Source organism: Cherax quadricarinatus, chromosome 13 (genome assembly GCF_038502225.1).
Source record: "Cherax quadricarinatus isolate ZL_2023a chromosome 13, ASM3850222v1, whole genome shotgun sequence".
Lineage (NCBI taxonomy): Eukaryota > Metazoa > Arthropoda > Malacostraca > Decapoda > Parastacidae > Cherax > Cherax quadricarinatus.
This window is the reverse complement of record NC_091304.1, coordinates 11,670,673-11,691,694: the sequence shown is the minus strand read 5'-3', so window position 1 is coordinate 11,691,694 and position 21,022 is coordinate 11,670,673. Positions and strand designations below refer to the sequence as shown.

At 45.3% G+C, this 21,022-nt stretch overlaps 1 protein-coding gene across 1 annotated transcript; it reads left to right on the top strand.

Moving 5' to 3' along the window:
* The first annotated feature begins 18,313 nt into the window (after nucleotides 1–18,313).
* LOC128688639 (mucin-5AC) lies at nucleotides 18,314–20,823 on the top strand. The gene is made up of 2 exons (XM_053776563.2): nucleotides 18,314–18,472; nucleotides 18,880–20,823. Exons 1-2 carry the CDS (start codon nucleotides 18,446–18,448, stop codon nucleotides 20,623–20,625), a joined length of 1,773 nt encoding a protein of 590 aa, XP_053632538.1. The 5' UTR covers nucleotides 18,314–18,445; the 3' UTR covers nucleotides 20,626–20,823.
* Nucleotides 20,824–21,022: the final 199 nt, after the last annotated feature.

The window sequence follows — 21,022 nt, the reverse complement described above, 5'->3', positions numbered from 1 at the left end:
TGAAAAGCTGTAAGCCTTCTCCCTGAAAGCTGGCTGCCTTGGATCAAACGTGTAGCGCAGCTACACGCCAAGGTATTGTCCAGTGTGGGTAGATTGGTAAAGCACTGCGTACCTTGTCCTAAGGTTCGTAGGTTCGAGTCTCCTTCAGCCAGAGATCAGTGTTTGTGTATATTTCGCATGCTCTCGCGAATTCCTTATATATATATATATATATATATATATATATATATATATATATATATATATATATATCGTGCCGAATAGGTAAAACCGGTTAATTAGCAAGAACTCATTTAAAATTAAGTTATTTCTAAAATTTTCTCTTATACATTTAAAGATATATTTTTTCATTAATGTTTAAATAGTAGTCGACATAACCGACACTCTCTAGAAAACCCCTGGTTATACAGACCATTTACAGCAACCTTAAAAATAAAACCTAATAAATACTGGATAAATATATAATTAAGTTGGTTTACATAAATACTCAAAATTAAATTCCTTGACATTAACTAACAATTTATTATAACGTTTGTAGTTACTATTATAAATATTGAGCAAATACAAATTAAAACACTGATGTATATATTAGTATTATTACTCAGGATTTATATGATAATCTACAGAGACTCGGAAAAAATGTCGACTTTTTCATACACAAATTTCACATTTTTTTCTAATTTGATTTAGTTTTCATTTATATTATTTCTCTGAGGGTCTAATAGACACATTTATTGGGAACTTAAAAACAGAAACAGGTTACAGGTTAATTTATATAAAAATCACAAAGAAATATGACTGAAATATGACCAGGCCTCCCGGTGGATCAGGGCCTGATCAACGATACTGTTACTGCTGGTCGCACGTAGTCCAACGTACGAACTAAATTACATCACAAATTACATCACTAAATTACATCACAAAATATAATGAGGGCACATATGCCTATCTTACAATATATGGGAGTTGAAAGACAGCTGGAACAAAACGAATATAGTTCCAGGATTTGTTTATGGAAGTATATTGCTGTCAGGATCACATTGAGGTGAGGAGGTACTTTTATCAGCCCTGAAGTGGTTGGCAGATAAGGCCTTTTTGGAACCTTCAAGCATAGAGTTATAGATTTTAGGACCTATTACGAACACAGGTGGTATTTGAAGGCCTGTGGCACTTGGTCGTAACTGAGTTAGCAAATAAAGCACTTAGGAGGATAGAGTTAGGTTAGGGAAAACAAGCAGGGGTAGATTTCTTTATCTATGTATTCCCCCTCCAATATATACACTGTGTACAGAATTAATGAATAATGAAGATCTCTGGCTATTTGAAATCGTACAATTTAGAGCCATTCGAAGCAGGAGTCACGACCAGTGTCTGCGGAATTCTGCCACTCAGGTAAACTGAAGTAACGTTACCTTGGCTGAAGTAGCAGTCTTCCACCTACTGCTGGTTTCAGTCGGACAATAAACGCAACAGTTGGGCCCCAGAACTATTACACTTTGAACTGCCAGTTCACTGGTCAAGAAGGTGTGACGGATGGTTGTGTGATGAACGTAATGTGACATTCTCGGAGCAGCGTCACGACCCGTGGCACCGTGGCCTGGTGGCTGAAGCCCTCGCTTCGCACGGCGAGCGTCCGTGTTCCCCATCAGTAAAATGGGTACCTGGGTGTTAGTGGACTGGTGTGGGTCGCATCCTGGGACAAAACTGACTTAATCTGCCCGAGATGCTCTGCACTGATGTCAGCTAGGCCTTTATACCTTGTACATGTACTTGTAGAAATAAAGATTATTATTATTATTATTATTATTATTATTATTATTATTATTATTATTATTATTATTATTATTATTATTATTATTATTTCATGGGGCATCAAAGAGTTTTTATGTCTTGTATTATATCTGTAAGTTCTGTCACAGTTATCCAGGAAGAGTTTCAGAGCAGAGTTTATATTTGAATTGACTGTCTGGTACATATAGCATGTAAAGTAGTATTAGTGAATGATATATACTAAGCAAGTTTAAATTTTTGAAGTGTGGGAGAGTGTGTTGTCTGGTACTGGATTGAGTGATCATACGTACAGCCGGTTTTTGTTGAGGTATTGTTGGCTTTAGGGTGATTTGCTATAGTAGATTCCGGGCCCAAATACCATAGGTGCAGCTGGTGGAGCTGCTGTCAGTGAAGGACTTTGACAGTAGCAGGTGGAGTTGCTGTCTGTCAGTGGAGGGGCTCTGACAGCAAGTGGATGCTGCTGTCATACGATGTCACTTTCTTTTTGTTAAAGGTAAAATTTAATGTTTGTCGGTTAGGCTTCTGCCATCCTTCAGAGTGACTCTTGTCATGCTTTGTTCAGCAAGATATTCCAAAATTCTTTCTCTCTCATCCACCACAGATCCACCACGAATCCATCAAATATAGCAACAGATGTAGCCAGGCCGTGGCATTGCCAGTGACATGTGACTAGCTTACAAATTCAGTACAACTCAGTGAACCAACATCCCAATCAGGAAACAAACCAGAATTATTGTCTCATAAGCCGCGGTAAATGAGCCAGCGAAACACAAGGAGCCATGGCTTGGCCTCGTCTCATAAGAACTGCAAAGCCCTCATGAGATTACCTTAGAACTTACTTTGAATATAATAACAATTCAAAGAAGATCTTAACCTGGAAATCAGGTTCCTTGTGCGTTATATACATATCTGTTTTATACAAGCTTACATTCTCGGTGTTGAGGAGTTCTGTTTATGTGTTGTGGTAGAGTTATGTGTATATAAGAGATATATTTTATACCAACATGCACAAGCGATATAAAAACACATGTGCATGGCTATTTGCATGCATTAACAGCTGTAACACATGTGAATGTACACAACTATATTAAAGTACTTACATACCTGTATGTCTGTGCATAATGAAAAAAATTATGTATATATATATATATATATATATATATATATATATATATATATATATATATATATATATATATATATATATATATATATATATATATATATACGAAGAAAAGTTATTACTCACAGTACGTCAGAGAGAGAGAGAGAGAGAGAGAGAGAGAGAGAGAGAGAGAGAGAGAGAGAGAAGGCTCATTCTGTAAAATTTATGTAAATAATTGATATCAAGAAACCAAAGAAACACTGAGTGTTGTCCTTACTGTTTTTAGGACACATGTGAACACTCTGGGTTGTCTTTATTGTCTTAAAGACACTGTGTTGTCTTCACTGCCCTGAGAACATATGTAAATATTGTGTTGTCCTCACTGGCCTGAGGACTTAAGTGAACATTGTGTGTTGTCCTCACTGACCTCCAAACACATATAAACATTCTGTGTTGTTCTCTGGATACATGTGAACACTCCGTGTTGTCTTCACTGGACTGATACCACATGTAAACACACTGTGTTGTCCTCGCTGGCCTGAGGACTCATGTAAACACCTTGTGTTGTCCTGACTGTCCCGATACCACATGTAAACACACTGTGTTGTCCTCATTGGCCCGTTACCACATGTAAACAGACTGTGTTGTCCTCACTGGCCCGATACCACATGTAAACAGACTGTGTTGTCCTCACTGGCCCGATACCACATGTAAACAGTGACTTACTGTGTCAGGCAAACTGCTGTATACAGAACACGAATATTAAACAAAATCTGAGCACCATGTTTTATCTTGTCCCTCTCTAACTCACCATCAACAACGCACTGACGAAAAAAAAAATACTCGAAAAAATATACCCGATTTTACTTGTATCTCCTTATAATTTAGATTAAAAATAAAGAATTACACTTTTCCTGGGTATATGATTTTGATATTTAAGATTACAAGGTTCAAATATGTACCTGGAGTATACCTGGAGAGGGTTCCGGGGATCAACGCCCCCCGCGGTCCGGTCTGTGATAATATATTCCTGGAAGAAGAGGTATATACACTGAGACATAAATATATCTAAATGTTTTTACACCGAAAGATGTTTCCACGAATTCTATAAACAATTTGAGAAGTGTGCATCTCGGTGTATATACACAGATGAGTATATCTTTCATTGTATACGCACACTGAAAGGTGAGTATTTCTGCGTATACACTGATGGATTATAATCCATAGTGCATACACAGATTTTTCAGAAATACACAGAAATGCTCAGTATAATTATACTGAGAATTGTGGAGTCCTGTATATACAGTGATGGTATACACTAAAAGTATGTATTCCAGTGTATTCAGTGATGGTATACTTTAAGTGCCTTCTCAGGCATTATTGTATCCCTGCCTGGTAGTATACACGGGGTGGTGTAAGAAACACAGGGGTGCACTTAACACGGGGCTGGTGCATGGAACACGGTGTTGGTGCATGGAACACGGTGTTGGTGCATGGAACACGGTGTTGGTGCATGGAACACGGTGTTGGTGCATGGAACACGGTGTTGGTGCATGGAACACGGGGGAGGCGCAGGAAACTCGAGGTGGTGTAAGGAACATTGCAATGATGTAAGGAACACTGGAATGGTGTAAGGAACATTGGAATTGTGTAAGGAACACTGGGATGATGCAAGGAACACTGACATGGTGCAAGGAACACTGGCATGGTGCCAGGAACACTGAGTATTGTAACACGGGGATATGTAACATGGGGCGTACACAGTGTAACACGGGGTGTACACAGTGTAGCACTGGGTGTACATAGTGTAAGAAACACGGGGTGTACACAGTGTAAGAAACATGGGGTGTACACAGTGTAAGTAACACGGGGTGTGCACAGTGTAAGAAACATGGGGTGTACACAGTGCAAGAAACATGGGGTGTACACAGTGTAAGTAACACGGGGTGGGCACAGTGTAACACGGGGTGTGCAGTGTAAGAAACATGGGGTGTACACAATGTAAAAAACACGGGGTGTACACAGTGTAAGAAACACGGGGTGTAAACAGTGTAAGTAACACGGGGTGTACACAGTGTAAGAAACATGGGGTTACACAGTGTAAGAAACATGGGGTGTACACAATGTAAGAAACATGGGGTGTACACAATGTAAGAAACACGTGTACACAGTGTAAGAAACAAGGGGTGTAAACAGTGTAACACGGGGTGTACACAGTGTAAGAAACATGGGGTGTACACAATGTAAGAAACACGTGTACACAGTGTAAGAAACAAGGGGTGTAAACAGTGTAAGTAACACGGGGTGTACACAGTGTAAGAAACATGGGGTTACACAGTGTAAGAAACATGGGGTGTACACAATGTAAGAAACACGGGGTGGGGTGTACACAATGTAAGAAACACGGGGTGTACACAATGTAAGAAACACGGGGTGTACACAGTGTAAGAAACAAGGGGTGTAACGGGGTGTGCACACGGGGTGTAAGTGTAACACGGGGTGTACACAGTGTAAGAAACACGGGGTGTGCACAATGTAACACGGGGTATGCACAGTGTGTAAGAAACACACAGTGTAAGTAACACGTGTAAGAAACACGGGGTGTACACAGTGTAAGAAACACGGGGTGTACACAGTGTAAGAAACATGGGGTGTACACAGTGTAAGTAACACGGGGTGTGCACAGTGTAAGAAACACGGGGTGTACACAGTGTAAGTAACACGGGGTGTACACAGTGTAAGAAACACGGGGTGTACACAGTGTAAGAAACACGGGGTGTACACAGTGTAAGAAACATGGGGTGTACACAGTGTAAGTAACACGGGGTGTGCACAGTGTAAGAAACACGGGGTGTACACAGTGTAAGTAACACGGGGTGTACACAGTGTAAGAAACATGGGGTGTACACAGTGTAACACGGGGTGTGCACAGTGTAAGAAACACGGGGTGTACACAGTGTAAGAAACATGGGGTGTACACAGTGTAAGTAACACGGGGTGTACACAGTGTAAGAAACATGGGGTGTACACAGTGTAAGTAACACGGGGTGTGCACAGTGTAAGAAACACGGGGTGTACACAGTGTAAGAAAAACGGGGTGTGCACAGTGTAAGTAACACGGGGTGCACACGGTGTAAGGAACATGGGGTGTACACTGTAAGTAACACGGGGTGTGCACAGTGTAAGAAACACGGGGTGTACACAGTGTAAGAAACACGGGGTGTGCACAGTGTAAGTAACACGGGGTGCACACGGTGTAAGGAACACGGGGTGTACACAGTGTAAGAAACATGGAGTGTACACAGTGTAAGAAACACGGGGTGCACACCGTGTAAGGAACACGGGGTGTACACGATGTAAGGAACACGGGGTGTACACAGTGTAAGGAACACGGGGTGCACACCGTGTAAGGAACACGGGGTGTACACAGTGTAAGGAACACGGGGTGCACACCGTGTAAGGAACACGGGGTGTACACAGTGTAAGGAACACGGTGTGCACACGGTGTAAGGAACACGGGGTGTACACGATGTAAGGAACACGGGGTGTACACAGTGTAAGGAACACGGGGTGCACACCGTGTAAGGAACACGGGGTGTACACAGTGTAAGGAACACGGGGTATACACGGTGTAAGGAACACGGGGTGCACACCGTGTAAGGAATACGGGCATAATACCACTATCATATATAAACATAATTTCGATACAGATATCAGATCTTATTTTGTCTTTAGTATTTTTGACGTTGATTAAAAATATTTCTCAATATATTTCTGCATTTACGAAAAAATTCTGTTGTCCTACTTACAAGGAAATATAATTGGCTAATATTTCTTTCTGCTATTTATTCCGTTATTTCAGTTATTTCAGGGTTAAATAAATATTTAAAAAATAAACAGTTTATATTTAATAAAGTTTTGTTCTGGTCTGGAGGATGACATTAAAAAAATTAATATTTGTTACCCTATTACACCTTCAGTGTTTGTTGAGTCGTTAAGTCTTGCCAGCTGAGGAATGGAAGGGCAGAGATGATACCGTAACTCTGTTGTGATTAGGGTTGCATTTGGCCTTAATCCAGCTAGGATGCTCCAGCTAGGATGCTCCAGCTAGGATGCTCCAGCTAGGATGCTTCAGCTAGGATGCTCTAGCTAGGATGCTCTAGCTAGGATGCTCTAGCTAGGATGCTCTAGCTAGGATGCTGTAGCTAGGATGCTTCAGCTAGGATGCTCCAGCTAGGATGCTCCAGCTAGGATGCTCCAGCTAGGATGCTCTAGCTAGGATGCTCTAGCTAGGATGCTCCAGCTAGGATGCTCCAGCTAGGATGCTTCAGCTAGGATGCTCTAGCTAGGATGCTCTAGCTAGGATGCTCTAGCTAGGATGCTGTAGCGAGGATGCTCGAGATAGGATGCTCCAAGATGCTCCAGCCAAGATTCTCCAGCTAGGATGCTCTTGCTAGGATGCTCCAGCTAGAATGCTCTAGCTAGGATGCTCTAGCTAGGATGCTCCAGCTAGGATGCTCCAGCTAGGATGCTCTAGCTAGGATGCTCCAGCTAGGATGCTCCAGCTAGGATGCTCCAGCTAGGATGCTCTAGCTAGGATACTCCAGCTAGGATGCTCCAGCTAGGATGCTCCAGCTAGGATGCTCCAATTAGGATGCTTCAGCTAGGATGCTCTAGCTAGGATGCTGCAACCAAGATGCTCCAGCCAAGATTCTCCAGCTAGGATGCTCTAGCTAGGATGCTCCAGCTAGGATGCTCTAGCTAGGATGCTCTAGCTAGGATGCTCCAGCTAGGATGCTCCAGCTAGGATGCTCTAGCTAGGATGCTCCAGCTAGGATGCTCAAGCTAGGATGCTCCAGCTAGGATGCTCTAGCTAGGATGCTCTAGCTAGGATGCTCCAGCTAGGATGCTCCAGCTAGGATGCTCCAGCTAGGATGCTCTAGCTAGGATGCTCCAGCTAGGATGCTCCAGCTAGGATGCTCTAGCTAGGATGCTGCAACCAAGATGCTCCAGCCAAGATTCTCCAGCTAGGATGCTCTTGCTAGGATGCTCCAGCTAGGATGCTCTAGCTAGGATGCTCTAGCTAGGATGCTCCAGCTAGGATGCTCCAGCTAGGATGCTCTAGCTAGGATGCTCCAGCTAGGATGCTCCAGCTAGGATGCTCCAGCTAGGATGCTCTAGCTAGGATGCTCCAGCTAGGATGCTCCAGCTAGGATGCTCCAGCTAGGATGCTCCAGCTAGGATGCTCCAGCTAGGATGCTCTAGCTAGGATGCTGCAACCAAGATGCTCCAGCCAAGATTCTCCAGCTAGGATGCTCTAGCTAGGATGCTCCAGCTAGGATGCTCTAGCTAGGATGCTCTAGCTAGGATGCTCCAGCTAGGATGCTCCAGCTAGGATGCTCTAGCTAGGATGCTCCAGCTAGGATGCTCCAGCTAGGATGCTCCAGCTAGGATGCTCTAGCTAGGATGCTCCAGCTAGGATGCTCCAGCTAGGATGCTCTAGCTGGGATGCTCCAGCTAGGATGTTCTAGCTAGGATGCTCCAGCTAGGATGCTCTAGCTAGGATGTTCCAGCTAGGATGCTCCAAATAGGACTCTCTAACTAGGATGCTCCAGCTAGGATGCTCTAGCTAGGATGCTCTAGCTAGGATGCTCTAGCTAGGATGCTCTAGCTAGGATGCTCCAGTTAGGATGCTCTAGCTAGGATGCTCCAGTTAGGATGCTCTAGCTAGGATGCTCCAGCCAGGCTGCTGCAACCAGGATGCTCCAGCCAAGATTCTCCAGCCAGAATCCTCCAGCCAGAATCCTCCAGCCAGAATCCTCCAGCCAGAATCCTCCAGCCAGAATCCTCCAGCTAGGATGCCTCTCTCAGTTAGACCTTCACTCTTCTCTCTACTAGAAGTACAAGACGACAACAACTTGACATAGTAATCTAAGAAGGATAATAACCAAGGATAATTCTGGATATTCAAACAGTGTAGTTGTTTGTGGAGCAGCTGTAGTCAGCACTAATTAGGGTGAGTCAGTGATAGGGCCGTAAGTAAGTAAGTAAGTAAGTAAGTTTATTCAGGTATACACAAATACAGTTACATAGAATTATCATACATAGCAGCATATGTGTAGAGAACCTAGGATAACCCATACGCTTATAACCGAGGACCCGGGTTCGATCCTTTAGCAGGTGGCACGTTTTCTGACACCTGTTGCTTCTTTTTACCTGTCAACAGTAAGTAGGTACCTGGGTGTTAGCACACTGATGTTTGTGGCATCCTGGGGAATAAGAGAATCAATGGACCCAGACTAAAACCAGCCAAATTGACTGGATTTTTGGGTTACTAACCTTCCAGGTTAATAATAACTTGAACAACTTCTTAACCTGTGGTCACAGAGATGCGTGACAAAATAGTTAGTGCATAAACTTTGTAAAAGAAAACGTACATTAAATTATAATAGAAAATGAAACCTTAGCATAAACTATTATTTGCCAACCACGTTCAAGAGGCGAGTGAGTTTCCCTGTCTCCTAATATCATGTTTATTTTTCCCCTGTAATCTACCTTGTTCATAATTTTTATCGCATTTTCTTTGTCTGCTTTCGTAAGGTGAAATCCCGGATCTTTCCTTAATTCATGGTAAAACTTAACAAATCTGTGAGGACAATTGTGTTACAGAGGTCAGAGCATCTGCAAGTATTGTAGCTATTGTAGCTGTCGTCGTTGTAGATATCGTGGTTATACCGGTCATGGTTGTGCCTATCTTGGTTGTACCAATCATGGTTGTACCTGTCATGGTTGTAGTTGTGGTTGTTCTTGTCTTGGTTGTAGCTGTCATGATTATAGCTGTCATGATTGTACCTGTCATGATTGTAGCTGCCATGAGTATAACAAAATACTTGATTATGTGGGCAGGTGAAGTGGGTGATTTCTGAGACCTCTACAGCTTTTTGAAAAATTAAGCATCTGTGAGTCCCTCACGTCGGGAATGATAACGTTCTCAACGGGACACTGGGAAGAGCCAGAAGAGGAACGGCAGGATTATTTTTATCACTCTGTGCGCTCCTGACCATCGAAGCAAAGTGAGGAACATGACTCTGGACTATGGTATGTGAAAGAGCCACAAGGAACGGAGACGTCTGTTGTCTGACCGTCAGTCATACCAAGGTAGCACCTGTGGCAGTTGTCTCGGTCAGGGAGCTTCTGGTCTGCAGGAAGACCGATGCACTGGTGGTTGATGTACTGGTGGTTTAGATTGATTTAATGGTGGAGTTTCCTATATCTGTGGTGGTACTTGTAAGATGGGGTTATTAGCTGTGGGGTCGATATGTTTACACTAATGCCTCTTGTTATTGTATTAGTTGTGGTTACAGTTGCTGTGTTCGTCATATCGGAGCAACAAGTTTTTTTTTCCCCGGTGTAGCCTTCCCCATCAAAATACTGAAGGTCGCCTGTACGAAACATATGCATGGCAACATTCCCAGGCATGTATGTGTAATACAGCTACGGTCTTAATAGACGGCATATTTACTAACGTTTCCATTACAGGAGAAATCGCCCTTGTCAGCGTTGCTACTGACAGTCCCGGATATTCTTGCCGAGTCCACCGTCATCATCGAAGTAAATTTAGCTTCGTCATAGCAGAATTTTAGACAAGATGTGTCGAATTAGCGATCGGCGTAATGCAGGAAATGAGCTGATCGACAGGATGGTTATCGAGAATAAAACTCCCCTGATGGAGGAGTGGACAGGGACAGTCGTGAGAACACTGTGGGACACAAGGATTGTCCTGCAAGCAAGAGGCAGGATGGAAGTAGTGCCGTTATGAGCAGCGTTGAGTAGCAGAGTCAGGTCGGCTGCCCTCAGGTCACAGTAATAACACTCCCAAGGGTGAGGCACCAGCTGCCTCTGCTGACATCTGGGTAGCAGCTCACTCCTGGGGTCTTCCCTACACCCTACACTTCCCCTTATATTAGTTTTTGACTGACGAGTTTAGTGTGTGTGTGTTTGTGTGTATAATTTCTTATTTGTATCTACAAGAACAGATCTATGCACGAGGGTCACCTGTTCGCCATTTAATCCCTAAATAGGGATTAAAGAAAACTTTCAGCATACCATGATATTCTGGATATCATCGTAATGTTCCGTCTTCATACAAAACTGTGCTTTTGTGCAATCACTCATCTTTAAATGTCTCATTTTGCGAGGGAAGGGGGTGAGCTGCAGCTCCTGGTCCAGCCTTTGAACTTTCGACCTATTGGCGTGATTTTATGAATCTCTCTATAGAGTTTGGTATCAGTATCATTGTTCACACATTCCGCTTATCAAGTTTAACCTTGATCAGTGGAATGTGTAAACATTCCAGTGGTTCATTATATTGGGTAATTTTTACCTATGCTTGTTGTTCCATCCCTGATAGAGAGATTACACTTCTACACTCTGTACTCTGTCTGTACTCTGTACCCCATCTGCACTCTATAGTATTTTAAATGGAATTCAGACAGGGCCGAGGGGGCGTTGACCCCTGAAACCCTCTCCAGGTATATTCCAGGTATATATGTTGTTGTTTTTCGCTCCACTTGTGATATTTCGGCAAGTGAAAAGTAAATATACTGGACAAATATTGTTAGGTCCTTCCAAGGGGTGTACTTTAATGCCGATAAAGGGCTCTTGATCCAAGGGGCTGAAGCTATCCTTAACATCCTTGGATCAAACTTGTTTATCTCTCCCAGGCGCTGTATGACCCATAATTATTTAGTATTTGCCCATAAATATTATGATAGTATTTTTGATTATCATTAACAGGTGTACAGGTGATATAAAATCCTAGACGACTGCGTAGTCGATAGGCTTTCAACCCCACACAGCTGGGAGGAGGTGGAGAGTCTGTAGTTTGTCCTCATTAACATTTCTAATGTTATGTTGTATTAATGTTGGTAGAATCACCGACAATATGTTGGGTAAAAGGTCACAAGTGCAACTAATGTGACATTTTATTGTGGCAACGTTTCGCTTGATAAAACTCCTGGAGAGCGAAACGTTGCAACAGTAAAATGTCACATTGGTCGCACTTGTGGTCTATTACATAATGTAAAGTTGTTAACCCATGAACCCGCATGGTGTTGCATGGTGTTGCATGGTGTCACATGGTGTTGCATGGTGTCGCATGGTATTGCATGGTGTTGCATGGTGTTGCATGGTGTTGCATGGTGTCGCATGGTGTTGCATGGTGTTGCATGGTGTTGCATGGTGTTGCATGGTGTCGCATGGTGTTGCATGGTGTCGCATGGTGTTGCATGGTGTTGCATGGTGTTGCATGGTGTTGCATGGTGTTGCATGGTGTCGCATGGTGTTGCATGGTGTCGCATGGTGTTGCATGGTGTCGCATGGGGTTGCATGGTGTTGCATGGTGTTGCATGGTGTTGCATGGTGTTGCATGGTGTCGCATGGTGTTGCATGGTGTTGCATGGTGTTGCATGGTGTCGCATGGTGTTGCATGGTGTTGCATGGTGTCGCATGGTGTTGCATGGTGTCGCATGGTGTTACATGGTGTTGCATGGTGTTGCATGGTGTTGCATGGTGTCGCATGGTGTTGCATGGTGTCGCATGGTGTTACATGGTGTTGCATGGTGTTGCATGGTGTTGCATGGTGTCGCATGGTGTTGCATGGTGTTGCATGGTGTTGCATGGTGTTGCATGGTGTCGCATGGTGTTGCATGGTGTTGCATGGTGTCGCATGGTGTTGCATGGTGTCGCATGGTGTTGCATGGTGTTGCATGGTGTTGCATGGTGTCGCATAGTGTTGCATGGTGTCGCATGGTGTTGCATGGTGTTGCATGGTGTCGCATGGTGTTGCATGGTGTCGCATGGTGTTGCATGGTGTTGCATGGTGTTGCATGGTGTTGCATGGTGTTGCATGGTGTCGCATGGTGTTGCATGGTGTTGCATGGTGTTGCATGGTGTCGCATGGTGTTGCATGGTGTCGCATGGTGTTGCATGGTGTCGCATGGTGTTGCATGGTGTTGCATGGTGTTGCATGGTGTTGCATGGTGTCGCATGGTGTTGCATGGTGTCGCATGGTGTTGCATGGTGTCGCATGGTGTTGCATGGTGTTGCATGGTGTCGCATGGTGTTGCATGGTGTTGCATGGTGTTGCATGGTGTTGCATGGTGTTGCATGGTGTCGCATGGTGTTGCATGGTGTCGCATGGTGTTGCATGGTGTTGCATGGTGTCGCATGGTGTTGCATGGTGTCGCATGGTGTTGCATGGTGTTGCATGGTGTTGCATGGTGTCGCATGGTGTTGCATGGTGTCGCATGGTGTTGCATGGTGTTGCATGGTGTCGCATGGTGTTGCATGGTGTTGCATGGTGTCGTATGGTGTCGCATGGTGTTGCATGGTGTCGCATGGTGTTGGATGGTGTCGCATGGTGTTGCATGGTGTCGCATGGTGTTGCATGGTGTCGCATGGTGTTGCATGGTGTTGCATGGTGTCGCATGGTGTTGCATGGTGTCGCATGGTGTTGCATGGTGTCGCATGGTGTTGCATGGTGTTGTATGGTGTTGCATTGTGTCGCATGGTGTTGCATGGTGTCGCATGGTGTTGCATGGTGTTGCATGGTGTCGCATGGTGTTGCATGGTGTCGCATGGTGTTGCATGGTGTTGCATGGTGTCGCATGGTGTTGTATGGTGTTGCATGGTGTCGCATGGTATTGCATGGTGTTGCACGGTGTTGCATGGTGTCGCATGGTGTTGCATGGTGTCGCATGGTGTTGCATGGTGTCGCATAGTGTTGCATGGTGTCGCATGGTGTCGCATGGTGTCGCATGGTGTTGCATGGTGTCGCATTGTGTCGCATGGTGTTGCATGGTGTCGCATAGTGTTGCATGGTGTCGCACGGTGTTGCATGGTGTTGCATGGTGTCGCATGGTGTTGCATGGTGTCGCATGGTGTTGCATGGTGTTGCATGGTGTTGCATGGTGTCGCATGGTGTTGCATGGTGTTGCATGGTGTTGCATGGTGTTGCATGGTGTTGCATGGTGTTGCATGGTGTCGCATGGTGTTGCATGGTGTTGCATGGTGTTGCATGGTGTTGCATGGTGTTGCATGGTGTTGCATGGTGTCGCATGGTGTTGCATGGTGTCGCATGGTGTTGCATGGTGTTGCATTGTGTCACATGGTGTTGCATGGTGTTGCATGGTGTTGCATGGTGTTGCATGGTGTCGCATGGTGTCGCATGGTGTTGCATGGTGTTGCATGGTGTTGCATGGTGTCGCATGGTGTCGCATGGTGTTGCATGGTGTTGCATGGTGTCGCATGGTGTTGCATGGTGTTGCATGGTGTTGCATGGTGTCGCATGGTGTTGCATGGTGTTGCATGGTGTCGCATGGTGTTGCATGGTGTCGCATGGTGTTGCATGGTGTTGCATGGTGTCGCATGGTGTTGCATGGTGTTGCATGGTGTTGCATGGTGTCGCATGGTGTTGCATGGTGTCGCATGGTGTTGCATGGTGTTGCATGGTGTTGCATGGTGTCACATGGTGTTGCATGGTGTTGCATGGTGTTGCATGGTGTCGCATGGTGTCGCATGGTGTTGCATGGTGTTGCATGGTGTTGCATGGTGTCGCATGGTGTCGCATGGTGTTGCATGGTGTTGCATGGTGTCGCATGGTGTTGCATGGTGTTGCATGGTGTTGCATGGTGTCGCATGGTGTTGCATGGTGTTGCATGGTGTTGCATGGTGTCGTATGGTGTTGCATGGTGTCGCATGGTGTTGCATGGTGTTGCATGGTGTCGCATGGTGTTGCATGGTGTCGCATGGTGTTGCATTGTGTCGCATGGTGTTCCATGGTGTCGCATGGTGTTGCATGGTGTTGCATGGTGTCGCATGGTGTTGCATGGTGTCGCATGGTGTTGCATGGTGTCGCATGGTGTTGCATGGTGTTGTATGGTGTTGCATGGTGTAGCATGGTGTTGCATGGTGTCGCATGGTGTTGCATGGTGCTGCATGGTGTCGCATGGTGTTGCATGGTGTCGCATGGTGTTGCATGGTGTTGCATGGTGTCGCATGGTGTTGTATGGTGTTGCATGGTGTCGCATGGTGTTGCATGGTGTTGCACGGTGTTGCATGGTGTCGCATGGTGTTGCATGGTGTCGCATGGTGTTGCATGGTGTCGCATAGTGTTGCATGGTGTCGCATGGTGTTGCATGGTGTCGCATGGTGTTGCATGGTGTTGCATTGTGTCGCATGGTGTTGCATGGTGTCGCATAGTGTTGCATGGTGTCGCACGGTGTTGCATGGTGTTGCATGGTGTCGCATGGTGTTGCATGGTGTCGCATGGTGTTGCATGGTGTTGCATGGTGTTGCATGGTGTTGCATGGTGTCGCATGGTGTTGCATGGTGTCGCATGGTGTTGCATGGTGTTGCATGGTGTTGCATGGTGTCGCATGGTGTTGCATGGTGTTGCATGGTGTCGCATGGTGTTGCATGGTGTCGCATGGTGTTGCATTGTGTTGCATGGTGTTGCATGGTGTCGCATGGTGTTGCATGGTGTTGCATGGTGTTGCATGGTGTCGCATGGTGTTGCATGGTGTCGCATGGTGTTGCATGGTGTTGCATGGTGTTGCATGGTGTCACATGGTGTTGCATGGTGTTGCATGGTGTTGCATGGTGTCGCATGGTGTCGCATGGTGTTGCATGGTGTTGCATGGTGTTGCATGGTGTTGCATGGTGTCGCATGGTGTCGCATGGTGTTGTATGGTGTTGCATGGTGTCGCATGGTGTTGCATGGTGTTGCATGGTGTTGCATGGTGTCGCATGGTGTTGCATGGTGTTGCATGGTGTTGCATGGTGTCGTATGGTGTTGCATGGTGTCGCATGGTGTGTCATGGTGTCGCATGGTGTTGCATGGTGTCGCATGGTGTTGCATGGTGTCGCATGGTGTTGCATGGTGTTGCATGGTGTCGCATGGTGTTGCATGGTGTCGCATGGTGTTGCATGGTGTCGCATGGTGTTGCATGGTGTTGTATGGTGTTGCATGGTGTCGCATGGTGTTGCATGGTGTCGCATGGTGTTGCATGGTGTTGCATGGTGTCGCATGGTGTTGCATGGTGTCGCATTGTGTTGCATGGTGTTGCATGGTGTCGCATGGTGTTGTATGGTGTTGCATGGTGTCGCATGGTGTTGCATGGTGTTGCACGGTGTTGCATGGTGTCGCATGGTGTTGCATGGTGTCGCATGGTGTTGCATGGTGTCGCATAGTGTTGCATGGTGTCGCATGGTGTTGTATGGTGTTGCATGGTGTCGCATGGTGTCGCATGGTGTTGCATGGTGTTGCATTGTGTCGCATGGTGTTGCATGGTGTCGCATAGTGTTGCATGGTGTCGCACGGTGTTGCATGGTGTTGCATTGTGTCGCATGGTGTTGCATGGTGTCGCATGGTGTTGTATGGTGTTGCATGGTGTTGCATGGTGTTGCATGGTGTCGCATGGTGTTGCATGGTGTCGCATGGTGTTGCATGGTGTTGCATGGTGTTGCATGGTGTTGCATGGTGTCGCATGGTGTTGCATGGTGTCGCATGGTGTTGCATGGTGTCGCATGGTGTTGCATGGTGTCGCATGGTGTTGCATGGTGTCGCATGGTGTTGCATGGTGTCCCATGGTGTTGCACGGTGTTGCATGGTGTCGCACGGTGTTGCATGATGTTGCATGGTGTTGCATGGTGTTGCACTGTGTTGCACGGTGTTGCACGGTGTTGCATGGTGTTGAATTGTGTTGAATGGTGTTGTGTGGTGTTTCGGTGGTGTTGCGGTGACAGGACATTGTAACTGCGTCGGGTACATTGGTTCGGTACATTGGTACTGTTTCAACGTCTCCTCTGTATTCTCTCATTGCTACCGAGCTGAAACTTAAACAAATAAAATAGCTTATTAACCTACTAACCTCTGGAGAAAATCTAAGAAAATCTACAGTAAATTTTTAATTAGTAGAAAAAAGAGGACTTAAGAAAAATAGGTCAGATATGTCCACAAATTACATAAGTAATTACAAAACAAACATATATTGATAAAGAAAGATAAGAGGCAGGTGTACTGAAAATTTTTGTTAATAAGATTTAGGGAAAAAAAATTAACAAAATCAAGGAAGGTCTAGTGAGAAAGAATTCCCTTCGAGGGAGACTCCTTGATGCCGGTGAGGGGCTCTTGATCCAAGAACATCGAATCTGTGGTGGGGTCGAACTTGAAGGCCTTCCACTCCCCATAGGGCGCTGTAAGACCCCCTACGGGTGCAGCTCTCTTCCAGTGCGTGTAATAATAATACGGACAGTGAATTAGGTGAGGTGCAGAGAGCGAAAAAAAAGAGGCCTCAAAGACAGATTCTAAGCACAGAACCTGTGGTACGATGTCTACACTTGAAAAAAAAAATTGTGGATGTGCTAGAAACACTTCAGACTAATAAAATTATTATCAGAACTAAGAAATGTGAGTTACTAAGAAATGCTGAAGACATTAAATATGCATTTTCTGGCTGATAAGCGGATAAGAAGATAAACGATGACTTGCGATGAAAGGGAGTGAGATAGACACTGCTTTCAGAGAAACGCTTGTAACGATGTTACATCTAGGACAGTATTTTATCAAGTATACAAAACACGCAGATACGCAGCCTTGCAATACCAATGAGCACCTGAGGTCAGGCTAGGGAGATGTCACAAGTGATAGAGAGACAGACAGGTCAAACAATATGCAGGCAACATTGGTCGTAGTCTTGTTCTCATCCTAAGACAGGTTGCTGTCACTATCCCACCGTAAAGACAGTACAAACATTTCTGTCGTAACAAGCATAATCATCATAGACATCACCAGATCTCACAGTCCCAGGAGCACAACTGCTGCAGGAGTTTACAGTTAACGTGAGGCGTGACCTTCAGACTCGCCAGCAGGAACACTAATGTGCTTACAAGACGGGTCGTTCTCAAAATCCTACACACGCATCATGTACTGCAGATCAGCACTCCAATTGTATGTGTTAGACAAGAGGTAAGTACTACAACCACTAGAAAAAAATAAAAAGCAAGTATGATAGTACTGAAGACGAGGCACTACGAACTTTGAGCTCCTTTAGCCAAAGAAGAAATGGTAATTACAATTAAGAAATCTCTCTCGTCCACACACACTCACAGGAGCAGTGAATCGATCACTGAACACACATATGAGTTCTCATATACACACACACATTTATTTGGATTCTAAGGGAAAAAATTCAGTAGTATCCCCATGAAACACTAATGTGGAAGTTACAGAGCACACATTCACACATTGCTCACAATCTTAGGCTACATCAGCTATCTAATCAGAGGATTGACATTAACGCGACAAAGCAGTTTTTTTTAAACAGAGCCATTGTTTGTGATATTACTCAAGATTGTGACGCAGTTCATTCTACTACTGTGACGCCTGTGTTACTCTCACCGTCACTGTTGTATCGGCTGTGCTGCTGTTACTGTCTCTGTTGTGAAGCCTGTGTTACTCCAGCCTACACTGTTGTGAAGCCCGTCAAAATGCTTCTCGTTTTAATCTCATGCTTGGTGAGTGTATTAACCTCATACCTCATTGTAGTTAGGGACCTATGCCACTCACTCCTACCTGTATGTTTACAAATTCATGGCGCTGCTCATGTACTTACTATCATCACAACCAGCGGGAGAAGTCTCTTGTTCCTACTTTTAATGTAGCTGACTCTGCAAACTCATGGAAACGATAAGAAAAGGTTGTGGAATTTGCTGCAGCATCAGAGTGCAATGTTTGCAGACCGTCAGACTCGAACAATATTAGACAGGCGGAATTGGAACACTAAGAAAGCCTTTGACACGACTTTACAACCAGAGATGTTAGTTAAACTTCGGTTTGTTAGCTAATTTTATCGTTTATCTTTTCAAAATACATAATCCAGGACAGGACCGTGAGAGACTAAGATTATTTTTTTTTATTTCAGAGCAGTGTAGGGGCTATGGAAGACCCAAGGTGTGAGCTACAAGCCAGCTGTCAGCCGGGGCAGCTGGTGCCTCACCCCTGGGAGTGTCATCTCTACCATCTGTGTGTGGAGGACGGCCGACCTGACCTCGCCATTCAACGCTGTCCCCAACGTCACTACTTCCATCCCATCTCGAGGAGCTGCCTGCAGGAGGACATTCCTTGTGTCCCACAGTGTCCTCACGTGTGTCCCTGTCCACTCCTCCATCAGGGAGGTCTTACCCTCGACAACCACGCCTGTCGACCAGGCCAACGCTTCCACATCGACACCGGTCGTTGCATCGACACATCCTGTCTAAAATTCTGCTCTGACGGAACTAAATTTCCTCCGCCGTTGGCGCTGGACTCAACACGAATATCAAGGATCGTCATCAGCAACGCTGACAGTTGCAGTTTCTCCTGCAATGGGGACTTTAGTAAATTTGCCGACCATTATGACTGTACGTTGTATTATGAATGCTATCCTGGGGATGTTGTCATGCCGATGCATTGTCCAGACAGCAAGCCGTATTTTAATGGGGAAGACTGTACTAGCAACAGTCAAGCCTGTTGTTCAGATATGACAACCACAACAACTGTCACCACTACAACCAATATAGTTATCACAACCCCAGACAGTACTGTGACCACACCGACCCCACAACCAATAACCACAACTACAAGTCCAACAACTGCAAGCACTACAACAAGTACCACAACTACAAGTCCAACGACTGCAAGTACTACAACAAGTACCACAACTACAAGTCCAACGACTGCAAGTACTACAACAAGTACCACAACTACAAGTCCAACGACTGCAAGTACTACAACAAGTACCACAACTACAAGTCCAACGACTGCAAGTACTACAACAAGTACCACAACTACAAGTCCAACGACTGCAAGTACTACAACAAGTACCACAACTACAAGTCCAACGACTGCAAGCATTACAAGTACCACAACAACAAGTCCAACGACTGCAAGCACTACAACAAGTACCACAACAACAAGTCCAATGACTGCAAGTACTACAGCAAGTACCACAACTACAAGTACCACAGCTACAAGTACCACAACTACAAGTCCAACGACTAAAAGTACCACAACTACAAGTACCACCACACTACCCACTCCCACCACATCCCCATCCATGGGCTGCTTACCCGAGCCAGACTGCAGTGACAAGCCACCGGGTGCCATGGAAGCGGATCCTCACAACTGCCTGGGTTATTACGTTTGCTTGGGTAGTGGAAACATTTATGAAACTCCATTGACGTGCCCAGACGGATACTATTACAACCCAACTGATCACAAGTGCCAACAAATAGTGGATGGCACATACCCGTGTCCGCAAGCCTGCGATGCCATCTGCCCCTACACCTGCTCCGACAGTGACCGCATCTACGATCCTCTAGACTGTTCTAAATACTACTTCTGTTACGAAGGAAGTCCTCTACACATGAGCTGCCCCAACCAGACCCCTTATTTCAACGGTACCTCCTGCACCACTAACTCTGACTCCTGTTGCTCCTACCCCTGCCCACCTTACTGCCCTAAGAAGGGCAAATGGGTGCCACATGGCCAAGACTGCCATAAATACTACATATGTATAGAAGTTGGCACTCCCTCTGACGACTCACTTCTGACGTGCCCTGACAGTCAAGTATACGATTACAAAGTGAGTCATTGTTCTCCAACTGCAGAGTGTGTTAAGCTTTGCTGAGTTCAGTCGACCTTCGTCACCTGTTTATTCTAGGTATTGCTAAAGGACGGAGGACTCGACCCTCCGACGCGTTTCAGTGGATCATGTATACATAAATTATCGCTATTGACTTTCATTGATTTATACTCAATATTTTGTGTTTCATGTATTTTTTTCTCTCTCTCTCTTCTTTTTGTTCAATAAAATTGCTAGTTATGATTTTGTTTTTAAGTCAACGCTTCTCAGCTCACGTTCAGTATCGACCACACTGATGCTACTGAACATTAACAAGTCGGGTGTCTAACAACCCTCTCCAAGAGTGAGTCCAGCAACACAGTCTTGTGGCAACACAGTCCACTCACACTCCAAGTTTTCTGGGTTGGTATTCTAGGCAAGTCCAGTATTATAGGTGACTCTT

Coding starts and splice junctions, on each gene's coding strand:
- LOC128688639 (XM_053776563.2), top strand. CDS start 18,446: ATGCTTCTCGTTTTAATCTCATGCTTG. Junction 18,473..18,879: donor TCGTTTTAATCTCATGCTTG/GTGAGTGTATTA, acceptor TTTTTATTTCAG/AGCAGTGTAGGGGCTATGGA.